We start from the raw sequence: 19,171 nt of genomic DNA, 5'->3' as shown, positions 1-19,171 counted from the left end.
TCTTGAAGTTAAAATAGGTTGAGAATTCCAAAGTGGTAATTTGTGGGTAATGTGTCATGTGTTTTTAAAGAAAAGCAATTGAGGGAGAAAGGTGTGTGTGCAGGGGAATAAGATGTTCTCAGCACTCTGGGTAGGTCCAGATATCCACAGGCTGGGACTGGTTGTCATGATATATGATTGGGTGAAGTTGTGGGGTCTCCCATCTCAGGTGATGAGTTAATGTGATTCATTGTAGCAGCTTAGGGGAATTTCTGGGATACTTTTGTCTCTTCAGTAAGTAGCCTGGTCACTTCAAGATATTAACGTTACTTTCTTTCTCTAGACAGTCTCATCAGACTCTGGGAGTTGGGGATTGCCTTCGACAGCAGCTGGGGTCTCGTCTCGCATGGACTTTAACTGCAAACCAGCCTTCTTCGCAAACCCCTCCCTCAAAGGGTATCCCAAATGCCGTTTCTCGCAGCATGACAAGGTCGAGGAGAGAAGGAGAGACGGGTGGTGAGTGAAGCACCCAGCAGCACCCTGGTCCCCCTCAGTACCTCCACTCCTAGGGGTCTTTCACTCTGTCAGGCGGGTGCCTGGTGTGGCCTGACATCTGGTGTCAACTCATGTACTGTTTTTCTGTCCTGTAGCCCTCTGCTTCTTAGCCAGTGGTCATGGTCCCTCCCATCCTGCTGTCCTTCCTGGGAACCTTCCTCAGAGCTCCTCTCACACCTCACTATGTTCCTTCTGGGCCTCTGGCTGCTCAGACCCCCGCATCTGAGGGGTACGGAGGCCGTGTCTGTCTCTGACACAGGGCCGGTGCTTAGTGCAGTGCCTAGAGTGGAAGAAGCTTGGTGATGATCTGCTGCTGGTGAAAGGAGTGTTAGTGTCCTTCTTGAGGCCCTACAAAGAGTGGGCTTTCTCGCTGGTCCACAACCTGCTGCCTCTGAGTTTGCAGAGAAGGCAGGTTGAGGACTGTGTTGGAGCTGGGAAGGTGTCCAGGAGCCTGTGGCCTTTGCAGCAGGCCCAGCCCCACACAGATCTGCTGTTTCCAATAGCAGCTGGCACGGGCATGTTGCCTGATGCTTAGTGTGCCAGTGTCTTTGACCAAGTCAGCGCTGCTCTCTACTCCTGTCCCCTAACCAGTGCCTTTCAACCTGTGTTCTTGGCAAAGCCAAGAGCAAAAGTGGATTTGAAAGGTTTCCTTGGTTAATCCACGAAAATCAGGAGATGATGAAAAGAAGAAAGGGCAGGGGGTAGATAGAGAGGACTGTACTCTGAACCCAGATGTAGTGGTAACTGTGTTAAGTGCATAACACTTGTTTGAAAAGACAGTTGTTTTAAAACTAGTTCTGTTCAGACTGTGTGCTGCTTAAAGGGGACTCATTTGAATATAAGGATAGAGAGGATGAAAATGAGTGGATGGGAAGACACTCATCTCGTGGACACAAGCCACAGAATAGATGTGTGCCTTTGTCGTTGTCCTAGGCAGCTCACCCTGGGTGGTGTTTGCAGCATGCCCAACCCACATTGGCAGCACACTCTGCGCTCTGTGGTGGGCTGTCTCTGGGAACACAGGTGCCAGACCACGTCTCTAGGAGTCTCTCTCCTGCGCTGGCCCTTGGACTTCGGGGTTGTCTCTGCCTCCTTGTCCTCGTTTTGGTCCAGTCCCCCAGTTTGATTAGCGTTTGTTTGAAAGTCCTGATAAGCAGAGATGTGTTCACATCCATGCTCCTCTTTAGTGGTGTAGTGGACCTGGTGAGAGTGCTTGCTGTGCAGGGAACCAGCTTTTCAGAGGTCACCTCTGGTTGGCTTGTGCTGCTTGCCTCGGTCACATATAGCCTTGTCCTTCAAAGGCCTGTAGGTGGGCACTGCATGGAAGAGGGGCCCTGCTGCCTTTCAGAAGGCCTCTGTTTTTTCCAGACTCACACCTTTTCATCTTAAGCTTGTTTATTGAGTTTGTAAATGTCCTGGTGGCATATATGTAACCTGGAGCTAATCATGTCATGAAATTTATTTCCTTTTAATATGTGTCTTTCAGTGATTACTGTATTTAAAAAATCATTTTACAGGTGCTATGGAAATTACTGAAGCAGCTCTTGTGAGAGACATTTTATACGTCTTCCAGGGCATAGACGGCAAAAATATCAAAATGAGCAACACTGAAAATTGTTACAAAGTGGAAGGAAAGGTACAGTAATGAAGAATCTAGTTTAGATATTCACAAAGAAAAAAGCTGTCTCCAGTCCAAACAGTGAGCTGTTCATCTTCCCAGGTGCTCCTGGGCTTTATGGAATTGGGTGCCCCAAGCAGGTTGCACCGCTGGGCCCTGGCCTTTGCCTGTCTGTCTGTGCCTCCTGCAGCTTCTGGGCAGTGCTTGCTTCCTTTCCTTGGTTTGGCAACGTGGCTGCAGCAGTGTCATCAGAGGTGCCTGCGGGGCAGGGGGTCAGCTTAGCACTTTGCCATTGACACAGAATTCCCCATTCTCAGAGGGCAAATATCCCAGATCTCTGTGCCACCGAGGATCAGTCGTGGCCACAGACAGGCTCTGCACACAGTGACATGACAGAGCTCCATGCTCCCTGCGTGGCATCTCCTTATCCACTGGCCCTGTGCTGTCTTCGCCCTCAGTGATGGTACATTAATACTGGTAGCTTTTGCATGCTGAAGCCTGAGAATTATGCTGTTACGAGTACAAGTGGTTGAGGAGAATAATAATGAAAATTCTAGTATTGATTTTCATTTTTAACTTCTGATCTATTTACTTTTTAGGCAAACCTAAGTAAATCTTTGAGGGACACGGCAGTCAGACTTGCTGAGCTGGGATGGTTACATAATAAAATCAGGAAGTACACTGATCAGAGGAGTCTGGACCGTTCATTTGGACTTGTAGGTCAGGTATGTTCATTATTAACTTTGGAAATACTTAAGTCTACTTAAATCTTACTGTGAAGTGACTACTAGGAGAACGCTTTTTGAAGAAAGCCCTTTGGTGGTTGGCGATGGTATCGGTCAGCGTGCACACAACCAGGGAGTGGAAAGCACAGCAGGCATGCACAAAGGCACCTGGTGCAGCAGATGCATAAGATGCTGCTGCAAAGGGTTCAGAAGGTAGGCCCGCGAGCAGGGAAGCTCTGGAGAGGACCCTACCCTTGCTGCTGTCACTACTGAGAAGTGGTCCCGAGGATGTGGCTAGATGAGCAGTTGCTCTGGGCAGTACCTTGGGCCGTGTTGGAGTGCTGCAGGTGCTGGGAGCCCATCATGCAACCGGGGGGCTGTGGTCCTGCTCTGTAGTGGGACACCAGCTGCCTTCCCTCCCGCAGGAAGCAGCAGGTCAAAGGATGTTTCCGCAGGCCCACCTTCATTCAGTGGTGCAGCAACAAAGGATTCTGCCTACAGCATGATTTGTGGGTAGTAATCATTACAGTGGTACTTGCAAAAATTAATTAAGAGATTCACAGCAGCTTGACACCACAACACAGCAGGTGAGCATCAGCGTGGCAGGTGGAGTGGCTGGGGAGCAGCTTGGCAGGGTGGTATGGCTCATGAGCAGTAGTGTGGAGGGCTGTGCCCGGTGAGCGGCCGTGTGGAGGGCTGTGCCTGGTAAGCTGTAGCATCCTGGCAGGGTGGTGTGGCTGGTGCGCAGATGGCAGGTGGCTGGCTGGCACTCAGAAGTTTGACCTTGCCCAAGAAGGAATGACTTATGTTGTTAGAAGAATAGCTGATGCTGTGGTTGGGGTGATTCCGTGTCTCAGTTGGGAGGTCCTTGCTATATGGTTAGTACCCGCTTTGAGTCTAGAAGTGTCTGGCTCTCCTAAGTGGTGATTTAATGGTTTGTGGTCAGGCATTTTTTCTCTGTTTTTTGAACTTTTTTTGTGTGTATGTCTGCCTGCCCTGAAGTGCTGGGGCGGGGTTTTTTGCAGAGTCATGTTGTGCCTAAGTAAATGACATGGTTTTTCCTTTGTGGACATTGCCTAAGGAGATGGACCCTGAGTTCATTAAACACCTGGCACCCACCCTTCATCCAGTGCTTCCTTCCCTGACCTGATTTACTTGCAGGGAACTGAGCCATCCAGGCTTGAGGCAGTGGGGGGTCTGACCTTAACTGGGAGCCAGAACTTCGTGCTAAGGTCTGCGATTCCCTAAACCAGGACATTTTATTCTGCAGGTCTCTTTTGAAATGGTCCTTTTGTGTTTTCAAAATCATTATTTTTATGTTTATTTTTAGAGCTACAGATATGAAAGGATCCTTAGCAGTCCGAACCAACAAAGCAAAATGAACCCTATAAATATAGCAAAAGAAACCCTATTTTGAATGATTATATATTGCTTTAACATATGCAGAGATGACAGGAACCTGCATGTTCAGGAGAACAGGCTTCATCTGTTGCATACTGTCTGTGGTGGGCTGTCCTGGGGGCAGAATTGCCCTCTGTGTGCTCTGTTCGTAGCCTGCAGCTTGTGCCAGAAAGGCCTTGTCAAGGGCTGTGCGGTGCAGGAAGCCCTGCTTGCAGTGCAGTTTTGCTGTGGTCCCTGTCAGCAGTCAAGAATGGAGACAGGAGTGTTCACTGCTGTGGGTGGGAAAACAAGCAGTGCAGACCAGAGCACAGTAGATCAGTATTGAGTTAGCTTCTCGAAGGCCAGGCTGTATTTTCTTTATTTCCCACTGTAAAGTCCATGCTTTCTGTGCTAAGGACCAGCACTTTCCTGTTGTCATGGAAAGGCTCACTGTGGGGTCAGAACTGCCCGGGGACTGTTGGTGGCGGCAGCATTGAGGCCCGGACCTTCCGGAGCTGGCTCCTGAGCTCGCTGCCTTGGTTCTTGCTGCAGACACGTATGGTGTGGGATGGGGCGAGGGTGCTGCGCTCTGACGACTCTCTCCTCTTCACAGAGCTTCTGTGCCGCCCTGCACCAGGAGCTCAAGGAGTACTATCGCTTACTCTCTGTGTTACATTCCCAGGTAAGCTAGAAAATTAAAACTGTAGAGACAGCTTCTTAAGTTATTTCATTCATTACTTTTAAATGGTTGCATTTAGTTTCATAATAAGATTTGTAAGGTCCATAAAAGTCTCTCTGTGTCCTAGAGCCAATTAATTGTTAATTTTCAGAGGTTTGTCTACCATTTAAAGACCCTCTGTAATTTGAAAGTACTATTATTTTTTCAAAAGGGTCCTTTGGTTTCATCATGAGAATAGTTTTTTTTTATTACTTTGTATTGTTAAGAAGTGACATAACAGACTTAGTTACTTGTGCTTAAACTTTCCATGTTGTTTTTCAGCTACAGCTAGAGGACGATCAGGGTGTGAATTTGGGTCTTGAGAGTAGCCTAACACTGCGGCGCCTCCTGGTGTGGACGTATGATCCCAAAATAAGACTGAAGACGCTTGCGGCCCTGGTGGATCACTGCCAAGGTCCGTCTTGTTTGTGTGTGCTGCAGTTGAGAACCATCAGTAGGGCAAGCCATCCAGTTTTGCTTTGGTGCCCTGACCTTTTGCATCCTTAACAGCCCAAAGTATGTTCATTGAATACAGATTAATAGACCCGGCACCTATAGAGAGAGCGACTGTGGTCAGTGTGGTCCTTGTTTGTCCTTGTGAGGCCAGGAGGGGACGTGTCCAGGCTGGCAGTTGCCACTGCATGTGTTGTATCTGCTGGGACCCCTCATGCTCCTCTTTGCCTGGCCTCTTGCTTGGCAGCCTTCCCTGCCGTCTCCCTGGCGCTCTTCTTCCTCTGAGGCAGGCTCCTGCCCCTGGCCTCCACCTGGGTCTAGCCTCTGTATTTTTGGCTGCCTTCTGAACATGTTTTCCTCATAGTCTGTATTATCTTGGACCTTCTCTTTTCTCTTTTGTGACATTGGCAGGATCCTCTTTTTCTCATTTGTGACATTGGGATCCTGGTAGTTGTTGTGTCTTTGGCTTGTTAGGACTTGATGGGATGCGAAGAGCCAGCCATCTGCCCATGGCAGGAGCTGCACACACTCGACCATCTTCTGCTGTGTGGTTCTCAGCACCTGAACTTAAGTGTATCTGAGCCTATGCTGCCTGTGCCTGCCTCCCGCCTCTGGCACCTGTCAAAATAGAAGTTTTTGACCACAACAAGTAAACCCCTGCAGTTGGCCCAGTTACTGCACACTTCCATGCCTGGGTCTCTGCCACTACCCTTCTTTCTTCAGTCCTCCAGCTCTTCTAGTGTCCAGTCGGTCACCTAAGTCCTGCTGCTGTCCTCTGCCTGTCTGACCTGTCCTCTTCCCATTTTGGTAGCATGTGCTGCTTTGAGAACCACTAACAGATCCTGGGTCCCAGGCTTACACCCCTGGGCACACGTCAGAGCAGTCTGCTCACAAGCAGAGATGTAGGGCAACCTGAGCTGTTGTGTTGCTTGGGAAGCTTCCTGCACCTGCGCTCCTGGACCTGAGTCTGCCGCTCCCCTCCTTCAGACTGCGCTCAAGGCTGCTTTGTCTGTGTGGAGCAGGGTCTCGGATGGCACTGCTGTTGGTAAAGGTTGAAGTCAGTGAATTGAGACTAGTGTGATATTCTCCCAAAACAGTGTAGGTGTTGTTTCTTAGAACTTTAGTCCTTATGTGTGCTTACATGGATGCCGAATTACAATACAAAGTGTGAATCTTAGTGCATCTCAGTCAAGAAGGCATGGAAAGCCACGTAAGATACAGATTTTTGTCACCAGCCACTTTTTGCTACTTTCTCAACTGAAGCACTGGTAAGTAGTTGTGAAGAGGGAAATCACTGATGTTTAGTGAAGCCCTGGGCAGGGTCTTGATTTCTTGGCCTTGATGCATTGCTTGCTGCTGCTGCTGCATCTAAGTCCCAAAGTTGTGTAAACCAAAGAAAGCAGACCTCTTTTATCTCCCTTACTTGGCCATCTTTGGTTAACGCTGAGTGACAGGTTTGTGATGTGAAGTAAACTTGGGTGTTGTGTGTTTTCCCAGGAAGGAAAGGAGGTGAGCTGGCCTCAGCTGTCCATGCCTACACGAGAACGGGAGACCCCTACATGAGATCCCTGGTGCAGCACATTCTGAGCTTGGTGTCTCATCCTGTGCTGAGCTTCCTCTACCGCTGGATCTACGATGGGGAGCTTGAGGACACTTACCACGAGGTAAGGCGGTGTTTGGTGTTGAGGCTGGGGGCTAAGAGGTGCAGGTGCTTGGTGACTCCTTTGGTCCCCACGACTTCTGCTCCCTCTTAGTGGGACACACTGCATTTCACTCAAGTGCCACACGCATTTCACACTGTGCTGGAAAGAGGGTCCGTCTTGCTGAGCTGCAGAGCTCTGAGTGGTTAGTGGACAGCTGCTCTCTAGCTCCAGGAGTGAGAGACTCAGGGGAGTTGGTCCCCTCACCCAGGCATTCTGTCCTGAGTCTGAGTGGTGCAGCTTCTCATGTTCTCTGTGTTAGGAGGCTGCTGTGTGCACTCACTCTGCCCAGCTGGGGTGCTTGTGGTTTGAAGGAAGCAACTTAATTGTGTAATGTATTTTTGGAAGTATTGTCAGTTCTGCTATAATATGGTGTATGCGTTCTTAAAATTTACTGCTATGCAGCTGGGCACGCCTATAATCCCAGCTGCTTGGAAGGCTGAGGTAGGAGGGTCACAGGTTCAAAGCCAGCCTCAGCAACTTAGTGAGACCCTGAGCATCTCAGTGAGACCCTGTTTCTAAATAAAAAATTAAATTAAGGGCTTGGGATGTGGCTTAGTGGTAAAGTGCCCCTGGATTCAACCTCTGGTACCAAAATAAATAAATAAATAAATGAATGAATAAATCACTTATGCAAAGCCACATAATGAAAACCATAGGGCTTTGGGGGAAAGTAGGGTGAGGGGCGTCACACTCAAAAACATTTTCAAAAACAGGAACCCCCCAAAATTTTACACATTAAGTAAGTGGTTAAGAAATACATACTCACTGCAATAAATATGGCATTCTCCTTGAGACGGCTCTGATGTTTGCAGTGCAAGTGGGCACGGGAGGGCTTCAGTTCGTCTGTTCCTGTGGAGTGTTGGGGCCGCCTTACACATCGGCGGCCGTGGCTCTGGCTTCCACTGTGTCCTCTGGCTCGCAGTGCCTGTGAGCAGATGTGAGGTTGTGTGCTGCCTGGCTTGCTGGTTGTGCTGCCATAGCTGTTGTTTTTAAAACACATTATAGCAGAACTGATGGTAGGTGGAGCTTTGTGCTTTGGAGCGCGTGATGGGTGGCACGCAGGGGCGTGTGTGGTGCCGTGGGTCAGTGCGTCTTGGCTCTGTGGTAGTGTGGGGAGTTCTTTTTATCACCTTGTATTATTCACCATATGGAAGACCAGCTTGTCCTCAGCAGCTCTCCTAGTGATGGAAATTCTGCTCTTTGTAGCTTTAATCTTATGAATTTTATTCAAACAAATGTCCGTTTCTGTGTCTCCCAGATTTCTCTGAAGTAGGTGCAGAGGTGGAACTGGCTGGTGGGGATACGTGCTTTAGATTTTGATTCGGCCATTCTAAGCCCTCCAGTGGGTATACCGAGGCTCAGCATCCCTAATTTGAACGTTCCAATTCTGAGGTGCTCTGAACTCAGACTTTCTGAGTGCTAACAGGATGCCACAGGTGAGAAGCTCCACCCGGCCCGTCATGTTCCAAGACACAGGCACGTTGACCTGTGTCCATAGTGCCTTTGGACTGCCGTGAGGTTCACGGGAAGCAGAAGTGGAGTCATTCACCCTGGAGTCCCATCCCAAGGTCCCTCGTGTTCGCAGACATTCCAGAATCCAGAGCAAGTCCAGTGTTGTCAGTGCTTCTGGCCAGGCCCTCAGACGAGGCCCCTGGCCCGAGCCAGCGTCTGTCCTGGCTGACTCCACTCCTGGGAGCACTTCCTCTAACTGGCTTTCCAGGTGTTCGGGAGTTCAGGCAGGCGGGTGGCTGTGTGGCGTGTCTGGTCACACCACCTGCAGCAAGCTTGTTTTGTGTTTGTAGTGAAGTTTGAATCCTTTCTGGGGTCTGTTCTGGAAAATGTAATGAGTCGTTTAGTTAGAGCTTCAAGTGAGACTTACATTTTTAAGATTAAAGGGTGTTTATGTTCAGTTCTTATCCAGTAAGATGGGAGGTAGGGAGGAACTTGCAGGTATCCGCCTTTGCTTTCCTTTGGAAGGGTTAATGTGTTTGCGTCCTGTTGTTCTCCAATTATAGGGTGTATGCATGTGCTATTAAAAACCTGTGTGGCGGAGGTGGTGCACACCTGTAATCTCAGCGACTTGGGATGCTCAGGAGGATCGCAAGTTTGAGGCCAGCTTCAGCAATGTACTAAGGTCTTAGGCAACTTGTAAAAAATAAAAAGGGCGAGGATGTGGCTCAGGGGCAAGTGCTCACCCTCGCCCCCCCCAAAAACCAAACCCCAAAACAAAAAAACCCCATGTAGTTGATTATTTAAAATGCTATTAAATCTTCTGACCATTATCACAAAACAAATTATCTTTGCTTTAAAAATTTGTCATTTGTGAGTTTAGTGGTCTTAAGTGATCTTGTGGTTAAGAAAATGAAAAAATAAGGGTTTCTTTTCAAGGTGTATGCATGTGCAGGGTTCAATCCCCAGCACCAAGGAAAAAAGTTCTGTATGTTTGTTTTGAAGTTTTTTATTACTCGTAAAATTGTACCTAACAGAACCAAAAGGTAATTTTTTAAGACAACCTTTAGAAACATCATAAAAAAAGATGAAAAATGTTACATCATTATTTATTGAAGAGCCTATATTCCCTCTGGTAATTGATATGTCAATCATAACACAACCCTGTGCTGCTTCAACTCTCCTGATGTCCTTGAGGTGAAGTGCAGGTGCACCTTGCCCAGGCTTGCCACACACAGCCCTGCAGGCCCAGGCACATGCTGCTCACTGCTCATCTTGCTGCCAGCCACCTCTGCCTGTGGGGCAGGCCACGCTCCAGGTCTGACTCTGGGCTGCCTTCCTGATGACTCTGTGCTTGGCAAGCGACCTCACCTCCCCAGCCTCCCTTCTGTTCCAGAGGTGCATGGTAGCCACCCTGCTGGTGGGGTTCTGTGTGGGCAAGGCTTGAGCAGACAAGTGGCAATGTGAGCGTGTAGATGTCATCTGAGGTGATAGAGCCCAAGGAGAACGGTGTGACTCTGAGTCCCTTCTTTCTGTCCCTAAGTCTGAGGCTTTTCGCTTTTCTATTTGTACATCTCCATCACCCTGAATTCCTGAAGACCCTACATTTATACGTGTCTGTTTAAACCTCTGATGAGTTTTGGGAAGGTTCTGTTTAGTTGACTCTAATATACTCACTGTATGAATATGGTACTTTGTAGAGGTATACATTGTGTGTTTGATGGTTATGTGACTAAAATTTGAGAAGTCTGCCCCTTTTTTCCAGCATAGGTTAGTTCTTCCTCAGTCTGGCTACTGTAAAGTTGAATGTCTTCAAGTCTATAGTTGACTGATTGCTATATGGGAGCTTATAAACTTTTATTTCCTGGTAGATGATTGAATATCTGCATAAATGCTACCTTCTGTAATCAAAAGGAATAGAAAAATATCAAGAAAGAGAACTTGTAAAAAGGAACCTCATGGAAGCTGGAGCTAAGCAGTGCAGTGACTGCATGCAGTAAGATCGCAAGCTGCGCTGCAGAGCAGGCGGGAGCAGGGAGGTCTGGTGAGGCCTTCCAGCTTGGGGGACTGAATGAGAAAGAAGGCAGGCATTGAGCAGTGCCCAGGAGACCTGTGGCACACAGCTCGGACACTGGCTCTGCGTGTCCAGAGGCCAGCACTCACAGTAGAACGGGAGGGCTCTGTGGTCATTCTAAGAGGCTGCCGTGAGACAGCACAGGAAGACTACGTGCCAGTGTCTCTTATGAAAACAGATGTGAAGATCCCCCAAGAGAATCCTGGAGAATGAATTCACAGCACATCAGAGGGTGGCACACCATAGCCAAGTGGGATTTACCCCAGGAACGTAAGGGTCGTCCAAGCTGGAACAACTGTGTGACACCACATTAGGACGATGAGGGGAGAAGACAGAACACCCGCCCCGTTATGCTCCAAGAGCAGTTGAAGAAATCCCGTGTCCTTCACCATAATAACGCACAGACCAACTGGAAAGGAGCCTAGCTAGCAAAGGGCGTCCGTGAGCTGTCAGACCACGAGCCTGCCCCTGGGATCGGAGCAAGGGGGGTCCTCTCCCACCACTCTTGTCAGCACTGTGCTGCAGGCAGGGGAGGAAGCATCCAGATTGGACAGGAAGCAGTAGGTGGTCTCTGTGCCTAAGGACAAGGCCTTCTAAATGCAAACACACTGTACCATAGCTGTACCTAGGCGAAGACACCTGAATGTAGTGAACAGGTTCTCCACGTAGCAGGTGCAAGATCAGTAGCAAGAACCAGCTGTATTCCTGGGCACTTGAAACACGCAGGGCTCAGTTTAACCAAGGGAGGGCAAGTCTTGAGCCTGTGCATGCTGTGGTCTGTGAATGTGTCTCCTCCGGGACCTTCGTTCTGTGGGGTGTCTGGCACAGTCGGCATGGTGTCTCCTGGAGGTGTCCTGAGGAGCCATCTCACCCTGGCCGTGGCCTGCATGGTTGGTGAGTATACATAGGGAGTCTTTTGAGGTCTGTGTCAATGGATCCGATTCCTAGAAACCAGTTCCTTACTGAGAAAATCACCGTCTTCCTTTCTGTGTTTAGTAGGAGCCTTGGCATTTCCTCAACAGCAAGCTCTATTTTCTCTCGATTCTGTGTCTGATATAACTGAAAATCCAAGACCTTGAGTGGATGCATCGGTAAAGTAGAAGTTTGCGGCCGTATTCCGGCCTTGTTTTTTCTCCATCACTTCATCTCTCTCTCAGGATTCATTGCATCCTGAAGGGCCCCTGGTCTTTGTGTTCACACTAGCTGTTTGCCAGTAGAGTGACTGCCTGTTCCTTTGCCCCCAGAGGAAGCAGTGTGTTCATGACTTCTGAAGATGACTGGATTGTCTGAGCTTTTTATAGTTGAAATTAAATTTCCTTATTGTTCACACTGATAAAAATCCGGCTGCACTCCAGCTATTAGGATGAATTAGTGTGTTGTCTGTAAAAACTAGCTCTTCTGTTCAAGTAAAGAGCAGGGAAATAGTTTATACAGTTAATCTAATCTGTTGAATGGCAAGCTACAGAGCATGCACAGCACAGTGATTGGGTAATGTGGAGATTATTCATGGTGGTTTTTAATGTTTTTTTTTTTTTAAATTTCAGTGGAGATTATTTAAGCATATGTTAAGGCGATGATAATCCACATTAGAGAACTGTTTATTTATCAAAGCAGTTGCGTTGTGTTTTAAAGTAGAAAAGAAATGTAAATCAAAAAGTCTGAAATAGAAAGGTCAGCGAATACTGTGGTTGTTTAAGTTGTGCTAACGATAGGAAATCTCAGCTACACTCAGTGGGGTTGTCCCTGCTCTACAGTCTGGGGGGCCTCGGTTTAGTCATGCACCTCCATGCAGAGGGGCTGGCTGTGTGCAGCTGACGCCATCACACCTTTCTTACCAGGACCTGGGCATCACTGGAATTCTGTCTCAAGTCTTTACCCTTGTTTCTGCAAGAGACAGAAAAGCTCTTTTAGCTAATTGCCCTGAGAAAACGATGTTACTAAGAAAAGTACTGGTCAGTGTGTTCAGTATTTGATGAAATTACTTCATTCTTTAATTAAACAATATTTTCTCTGATGTAAAAATACTTGCAGTTCTAAAAATTCAGATTATATAGCGATAAAATAGATTATACAAATAGATAAATAGAGGTAGTTAAGAATTCACCAGTAATTTATGAATATGCCCATTTTTGCTGTATATTTGTATATCATAATCACACTTCATATTTTATAACCTGTTATTTTTTCCTTGTGGTAAATAATGTTATTTTATGCCAGTAAATATTGTTTTTCCTTACTAAAGCTGCTTAGAATGATTTCTGAGGTTCCTGAATTTTATACCAGCTATATTATGAAGTGTGCAGTTTTTCCTGGGACAAAGGTCTGTACTTTTCCTCAGATTCTTGGAGGGTCAGTGGTAGTTAAAACAAACTGTTTCAAATCACTACATGATAGCTTTTTATGATTCCTTTAAATGTTTTGTTTTCACTTGTTTTTAGACACTTAGTGCCATACTGAAACAGTAATAAACTCTGACCAAGAATACTTTATTTCAGTAATACAAGGATGCTATTTTATTCAGAATTTATTCTTCTATATTCAGAAAGGAAACTGGCTTATGATATTAACTTCGGACACTTTTGTAAGGTGTGCTAGTATTATGCTAACATCATGAAGAAAACTTGGTCATTATGTATATTTTCTTGAACATTTTAAAAGCATAAAAATGGTAGTTTTTAGCCAGGCACAGTGGTGCACACCTATTATCCTAGCAGTCGGGAGGCTGAGGCAGGAGGATCTCAATTTAAAGCCAGCCTCAGCTCAGCGACTTAGCACAAGGCCCTAAGCAACCCAGCAAGACCCTGTCTCTAAATAAAATATATAAAAAAGCCTAGGGATATAGGGATGTGACTTAGTGATTAAGTGCCCCTGGGTTCATCCCCGGTACCAAAAAAAAAAAAAAAAAAAGGTGTTTCTTTTGTTTTTTTCGTTTTTATGAAGTTAAGCAGGCCCTGTGTCTTGCTGACAGACAGCATTTTACATTTCCAGTTTCTTCCAAAGCTGTTGCTCTTTTTGGGTCTCCTCTCTTTTCTTGGGTTAGTTTTGGTCCTTGCATTTTGTTAGGAAATCAGTAATTCTGTGTTGCTCTGTGGTTACTAAGATTCCTTGGGTCCATTTTGTCTGTGGGCTCACTGTCTAGTCAGGGTGTCTTCCACATGGTGCTGTGGGATGGGCAGACACTTGTGTGCTCCACCTAGGTGGGATTCCAGTCTGCCGCTGTGCAGCTGCAGTGTTGGGTCTCATTCTTCTGGGCTCCTGTAGTACACCACCATGGGTGCTGAGGTCATGTCCTGACTTCTCCCTCAGAGGCAGAGTAGGATGGTGGGGAAGCAGCTGAGCCTAGGGGCCTTTCCATGCCTGGAAGCTAGCAGGATCCCTGGAGCCCGTCCAGTGTTAAGGACCAGGGAGTGGCCCCAGAGGCTCCACATTCCCAAGCATGGAGCACCAGTGGGAATAATAACCATGTAGGTTCAAATTCCAGAGGCACTGAATTGTGCGTTCACAAGGTAATAAAAGTGAACTGGTCTCTGGAGGATGGCAGATGAAGGAATCATCAGACGTACCTTATATCTCCTGCAGTAGCCACCTGGCTTCCTCTTGTCTGTTGATGCAGTTCTGATGGTGTGACTGGTCCAGCAGTAAAGAATCATGGCACCTGGAGAAAGCAGATCCCTGCAGCATGCTGTCAGTTCAGCATCCAAAGGTGTAACAATAAAATGGCACAAAGACTGAAGGAACATGGTGGAGAATATTTCTATGATCTGGAAATGGGAAGATCTTAGGGAGACAGGAAGCCCGGAAGCTATAGGAGGAAGATATTTAAGTAACAGAAAAATAGAACATACAAAAAATAGGACATACTGTAATTAGTGACAAACGATTAACTTAGAAAAAACTAAATTTGTGTTGTGTAATAATTCACGAAAAGAACTACATATTGATAAGAGAAAGGCAAAATCAGCAGAAAGATGGGTTAAGGACCCAGAAAGTTTTCAGGAGAAGAAAGGCAAGTAACAAAATCATGAAAATGTGTTCAACTTCATTTGTAGTCAAATAACAGGACAAATAACGATTTCACCAATTGGCAGAACCTAAAAGAACACAGGATGCAGAATACAGGGCATGCTACTGGCAAGAGGTGGCAGTAAACAGCCATTTGGAAAGGAAACGCTAGCATTGTCCATAAAAATCAAATTACTTTGATTCAGGGGTTCTGCTTTTAGAAAACAAGCTTATAGAAACAAAGGCACAGGTATTAGGGCATTTGACTGAAGACGAAAGGATCCTCATCCAGGTGGTAGCTAAGCTGGAAGTGACCGCAGTGGACTTCCCCTCCGTGCTCAGTTCCTTCTGGTGTCAGTGGTCTGGGTGGCAGGAGTGGGTTGGGTGGAGGAGGGGAAATGGAAATGAGCTATGACTTGGACGGGAGAGGAGATTCTTGGCCCTTTCTACAGTGCCACCAGGCTGGCTGCTTGTGACCATTTGGACGTGCGCGCCTGTGTCCACGAGGGCTGGCCTGGAGGCGATGGTCTGAACTCTGCCACGAGTTTGTGACCAGAGCATGTGGGTTCAGACACCCCTGCTCCACAGTGGGGCTCTGTGAGGTAGAGATGGTAAAGGGCAGGCAGATGGATGGGAGGGGACAGTGGAGTGCAGGAAGTCACAGTTGGTACATGTTGAGTAGAAAGCTCCAGAAGTTTGTGGTGTTACCAAAGTAGAGGAGCTTTGTGCAGATAGGGAAGCTGTCAGATGTGGGTTCTCCATGCTGCATAGCAGAGGCTTCATTGCTCTCCAAGAAGTGTAGCTTGGTTTTGTTACGCTCTTACGGTTTTGAAAGTGGAAAACATGTAATTCAACTTGGATTTTTGTCCAAAGAACAAGTTTTATAAAACAGGTTTTATTGTGTAAATGGATAAGACTCCCTGTTACCTGGAGAATTTGCCCATAGAATACCTTTCTAGAATAACTTATTCTTTGATGTTGCATTTGGTTCATGTTTTGCAATAATACCACTTTTTGAAACCCATTGACCATTTGCTTTCAGTTTTTTGTAGCGTCAGATCCAACAGTGAAGACAGACCGGCTGTGGCATGACAAGTATACCTTGAGGAAATCGATGATTCCTTCCTTTATGACGATGGATCAATCTAGGAAGGTAGGAAGAAGACATTTTTGTGATTTTGATATTTTATTGCTATGTATACTTGGATTACATAACAATTTTCAGTTAAGTAAAATCTTGTTGCATTTTAGGATTGTTAGTATTCTTAAAGTATGTGTTGACTGAATGCATCGACGTATCAATGTGTTTGTTAGTGTATTGACCTAATGCTCTTGTTATGTAGTTTTTAACTGATAACCGATTTGTAACATGTGACTATTTGTAGTATTGGATGATAATTTAAATTTCATATAAAGGTAATCTTAGGATATTTTCTTTTTAGGTCCTTTTGATAGGAAAATCAATAAATTTCTTACACCAAGTTTGTCATGATCAGACTCCTACCACAAAGATGATAGCTGTGACCAAGTCTGCAGAGCCACCTCAGGATGGTATGATGATGTGGTGGTGGTGGTGGTACAGTCGTGTGGGATGGAGATGATGGTGGTGATACGATGGCGATGTTGCTTGTGAGGGGTGAAGATGACGTGTAGAGGTGGGTTGCTGTGGTGGTGGTGATGTGACGTCAGGACAGCTGGTGGTGGTGGTGAGGGGTTGATGGCAACAGTGAGGAAGCTGACGGGGTGTTGGTGAGGAGGTGGTAGTGGTGCTGGGGTGCTGGGTGATGGTGGTGGTGATAATGGCGATGACGTGTAGGGGATGGGGATGCTGTGATGGTGGTGATGTGTGATGGTGGTGGTGGCGTATGTTGCTTAAAATATTCTTTGTTCCATAGAACTCACTGGTTATGTGGATTACTGAAATTCCTTCATACACAGTCTAGAGTGTGTGTGTGTGCGCGTGTGACATCTATATCCGTGTGAATGTCTAACTCCCTTTCTGCAGAGTTAAGTAGCAGGTATTAGAGGAGGTGTAGCTATTTTATTCTGCTTAGTAATTTTGTTACTTTTTTCCTAATGGTAAAGTGACAGGTGACAAAATAAGAAAACAGGGTGAAATGTAACTAATGGTAGCCATGCTTTGGGACTCAAAGGCTAGTTCAGAAATCAGCAGGGATTTGGCAAATGTGTATTCTATTCAAAGCTAAATTTGTCCGTGCACTTCAGGTGTAATGATGTCCCCTCATTGATCTGCCGTTCCTTGCATCCATTTTACCCACTTGCTGCCTGCCCAGCTTTAATGATTTTATGATATTGTATGTGTGCCTAACTTATTTTTATAGTTTCCAGCCCTGACTGTATTTGCTATTCATATGTCGTCTCCATGTGTTCAAGAAGTTCAGTCTGTATAAGACATCGTATTGGAAATGGTGTACCCAAGCTAGATTGGGCCGGATGTGGAGGTTTGGGAGCACCTGCCTTGCCATGGTGGCTAGGGGCAAGGCTGATGCCCTGGCAGGAGCTCCCAGGGGCGGGGCAGATGGCAGGCCCTCAGGGCTGGGTGTCTCACCCAAGTGTGTTTACACACAGTTTTAGGTATCCCCCAGGTTTACTCCTGGAATAGAACTGGGCAGATTTTGGGAAATGCCTACATTTAAAATGTAGAAGCAGGAAGAGCCAGGAGAACGATTGTGTTGGAGTTGTGACCTCTCCATAGTGCCCAGAGAGGACAGCCCGCAGGAGAGGCATGGGTGGCACCTGTGAGGGGCAGTGTCCCGGAGTCCCTGTTATTAGGCTGCCTCTGCTGCTGCTTTATGGCCACTGCAGCTGCTTCTGCCGTTCTGGCACTGTGGCTGTGGCTGCACTGCTTTTTCACAGTGAACTGGGCCTCCTGCTGCCCCTTCCTACTGTGCTACAGCTAGTGTCTGGAAAACCAGATTTCTGCTGCTCACTTTATGGCATAGTGGAAAGATAGGCACAATCTCAAGAGACTACCAATAATACAAATGGTGGAAAATGTCATATTCATCTGTGAAAAAATTTCGAGATCAACCCCATGCAACTAAAGAATAGAGAGGAATCGGAAAAGTTGGAGCTTAAGGAGCCATGGGCTGTGAGGAGCCTGGGTCTCAGCCGTCTGATCGGCGCCTGGGGAAGACTGGTGATGTTTGCCTTTGTACTGGATGAGAAGTGTCTAAGCGCCAAACAGTGGTATGGAAAGGCGCTCCTGGGCTGCAATGGCAAATGGGGCAAATGGCAGGCCCTCAGAGCCGGGTAGGAAACAAGGTGTGACACTGGACTCAGCAGTACGAGTCCGCCTTGGTGTGGGGAAGCACAGAGAATCACGAAGCCTTCAAGTTGGTTGACTCAGTAGTGCTGGGAGCCTGAAACTTGGCACGGAAGGCATCGCCTCCCTTACTCTTGCTTGACCTTGAACATGCATTTTATCTTTTCTCAGTCTTAGGTTGTTCCTCAGCTTTGGAATGAGTTACTGTGGATTCTAAATGAAACTGAATGTTCAGATGTTTTTCTCAGCAGACCTGAGCTGCAGGATGTAACTAGCATCATACGAAGCTCTGTGGTGTGCCTGTGGTCTCCACATTCTGTGTCTCCTGGAGTGCTTCTCCCTGTTAGGAGTCCGGCTCCGTGGACTACAGTCTGGTCCTGTCCCTGGGAGTCTCCAGCAGTTCCGTGGGGCCCACTCTGTGGCACTGTGTGCATGACTGTGATGGTCCGCTCTCCAGAGCTGCTTAGCACATGCCTGTTCACATGTGGTTCTGCTCTAGGACCCAGTTATGGAGTGTCCTGTGGGTGTTTTGTGGGTGACCATGGATCTCTAGTGAGACTTCACATGGCAGTGTGGAGAGTGATCCTCGAAATTAGGAGCAGTGCCATGCCATCTCCTCCTGTGTGGGTCCCGCGGGTGACGTCAGCGATGGCTGGACGCAGCGTCTTGGCTCGCTGTGGGTGCTGGCTTGCTTTCACTGACTGCAGCTCTGGCGGGTGGTCACTGCCTTGCGCATTGTGTGCCTTTGCTGTTCGTGTTCAGATACACTCATGCGTGTATGTGTGCTTTCCTTTGTCCTCTACAGCTGCAGATCTATTCACAGATCTAGAAAATGCATTTCAAGGGAAGATTGATGCTGCTTATTTCGAGACCAGCAAATATCTACTGGATGTTCTCAACAAAAAGTACAGCTTGCTGGACCACATGCAGGCAATGAGGCGGTACTTGCTTCTCGGTCAAGGAGACTTTATAAGGCACTTAATGGATTTGCTAAAGTAAGAGATGAACTGCTTCGAGTGTTCTAAGTGTGCAGTACTTACAACGTGAAAGAGTCTGACAGTTCTGGTGGAAGAATCAGTGGCATCACAGGGAAAGCAGTTGAGATGTTGTAGGGCACATGTCTCTCAGAATCTACACAGATGGTGTCAGTTCACAGGCCAGGGTCCCTTTGGGTTGGCTCTGGTGATCTGTAGGCCATCAGGCTTGTGCCGCGCTGTTCCCGAGGACCT

General features: G+C 47.1%; 1 protein-coding gene across 1 annotated transcript in view; it reads left to right on the top strand.

The window, feature by feature from the left end:
• Positions 1-19,171, top strand: part of TUBGCP3 (tubulin gamma complex component 3) — a 90,205-nt gene that overhangs the window by 16,409 nt on the left and 54,625 nt on the right. The window contains exons 6-13 of the mRNA XM_079137421.1: positions 323-495; positions 2,052-2,170; positions 2,752-2,877; positions 4,871-4,939; positions 5,258-5,390; positions 6,926-7,092; positions 15,699-15,809; positions 16,099-16,207. Of these exons, the coding sequence (XP_078993547.1) occupies positions 323-495; positions 2,052-2,170; positions 2,752-2,877; positions 4,871-4,939; positions 5,258-5,390; positions 6,926-7,092; positions 15,699-15,809; positions 16,099-16,207 (1,007 nt within the window). The remainder of the gene's footprint in view (positions 1-322; positions 496-2,051; positions 2,171-2,751; positions 2,878-4,870; positions 4,940-5,257; positions 5,391-6,925; positions 7,093-15,698; positions 15,810-16,098; positions 16,208-19,171) is intronic.

This window comes from Sciurus vulgaris, assembly GCF_902686455.1.
Source record: "Sciurus vulgaris genome assembly, chromosome: 4".
NCBI lineage: Eukaryota > Metazoa > Chordata > Mammalia > Rodentia > Sciuridae > Sciurus > Sciurus vulgaris.
Note: the sequence above shows the minus strand (reverse complement) of the source record. Positions and strands in the feature narration are given on the sequence as shown.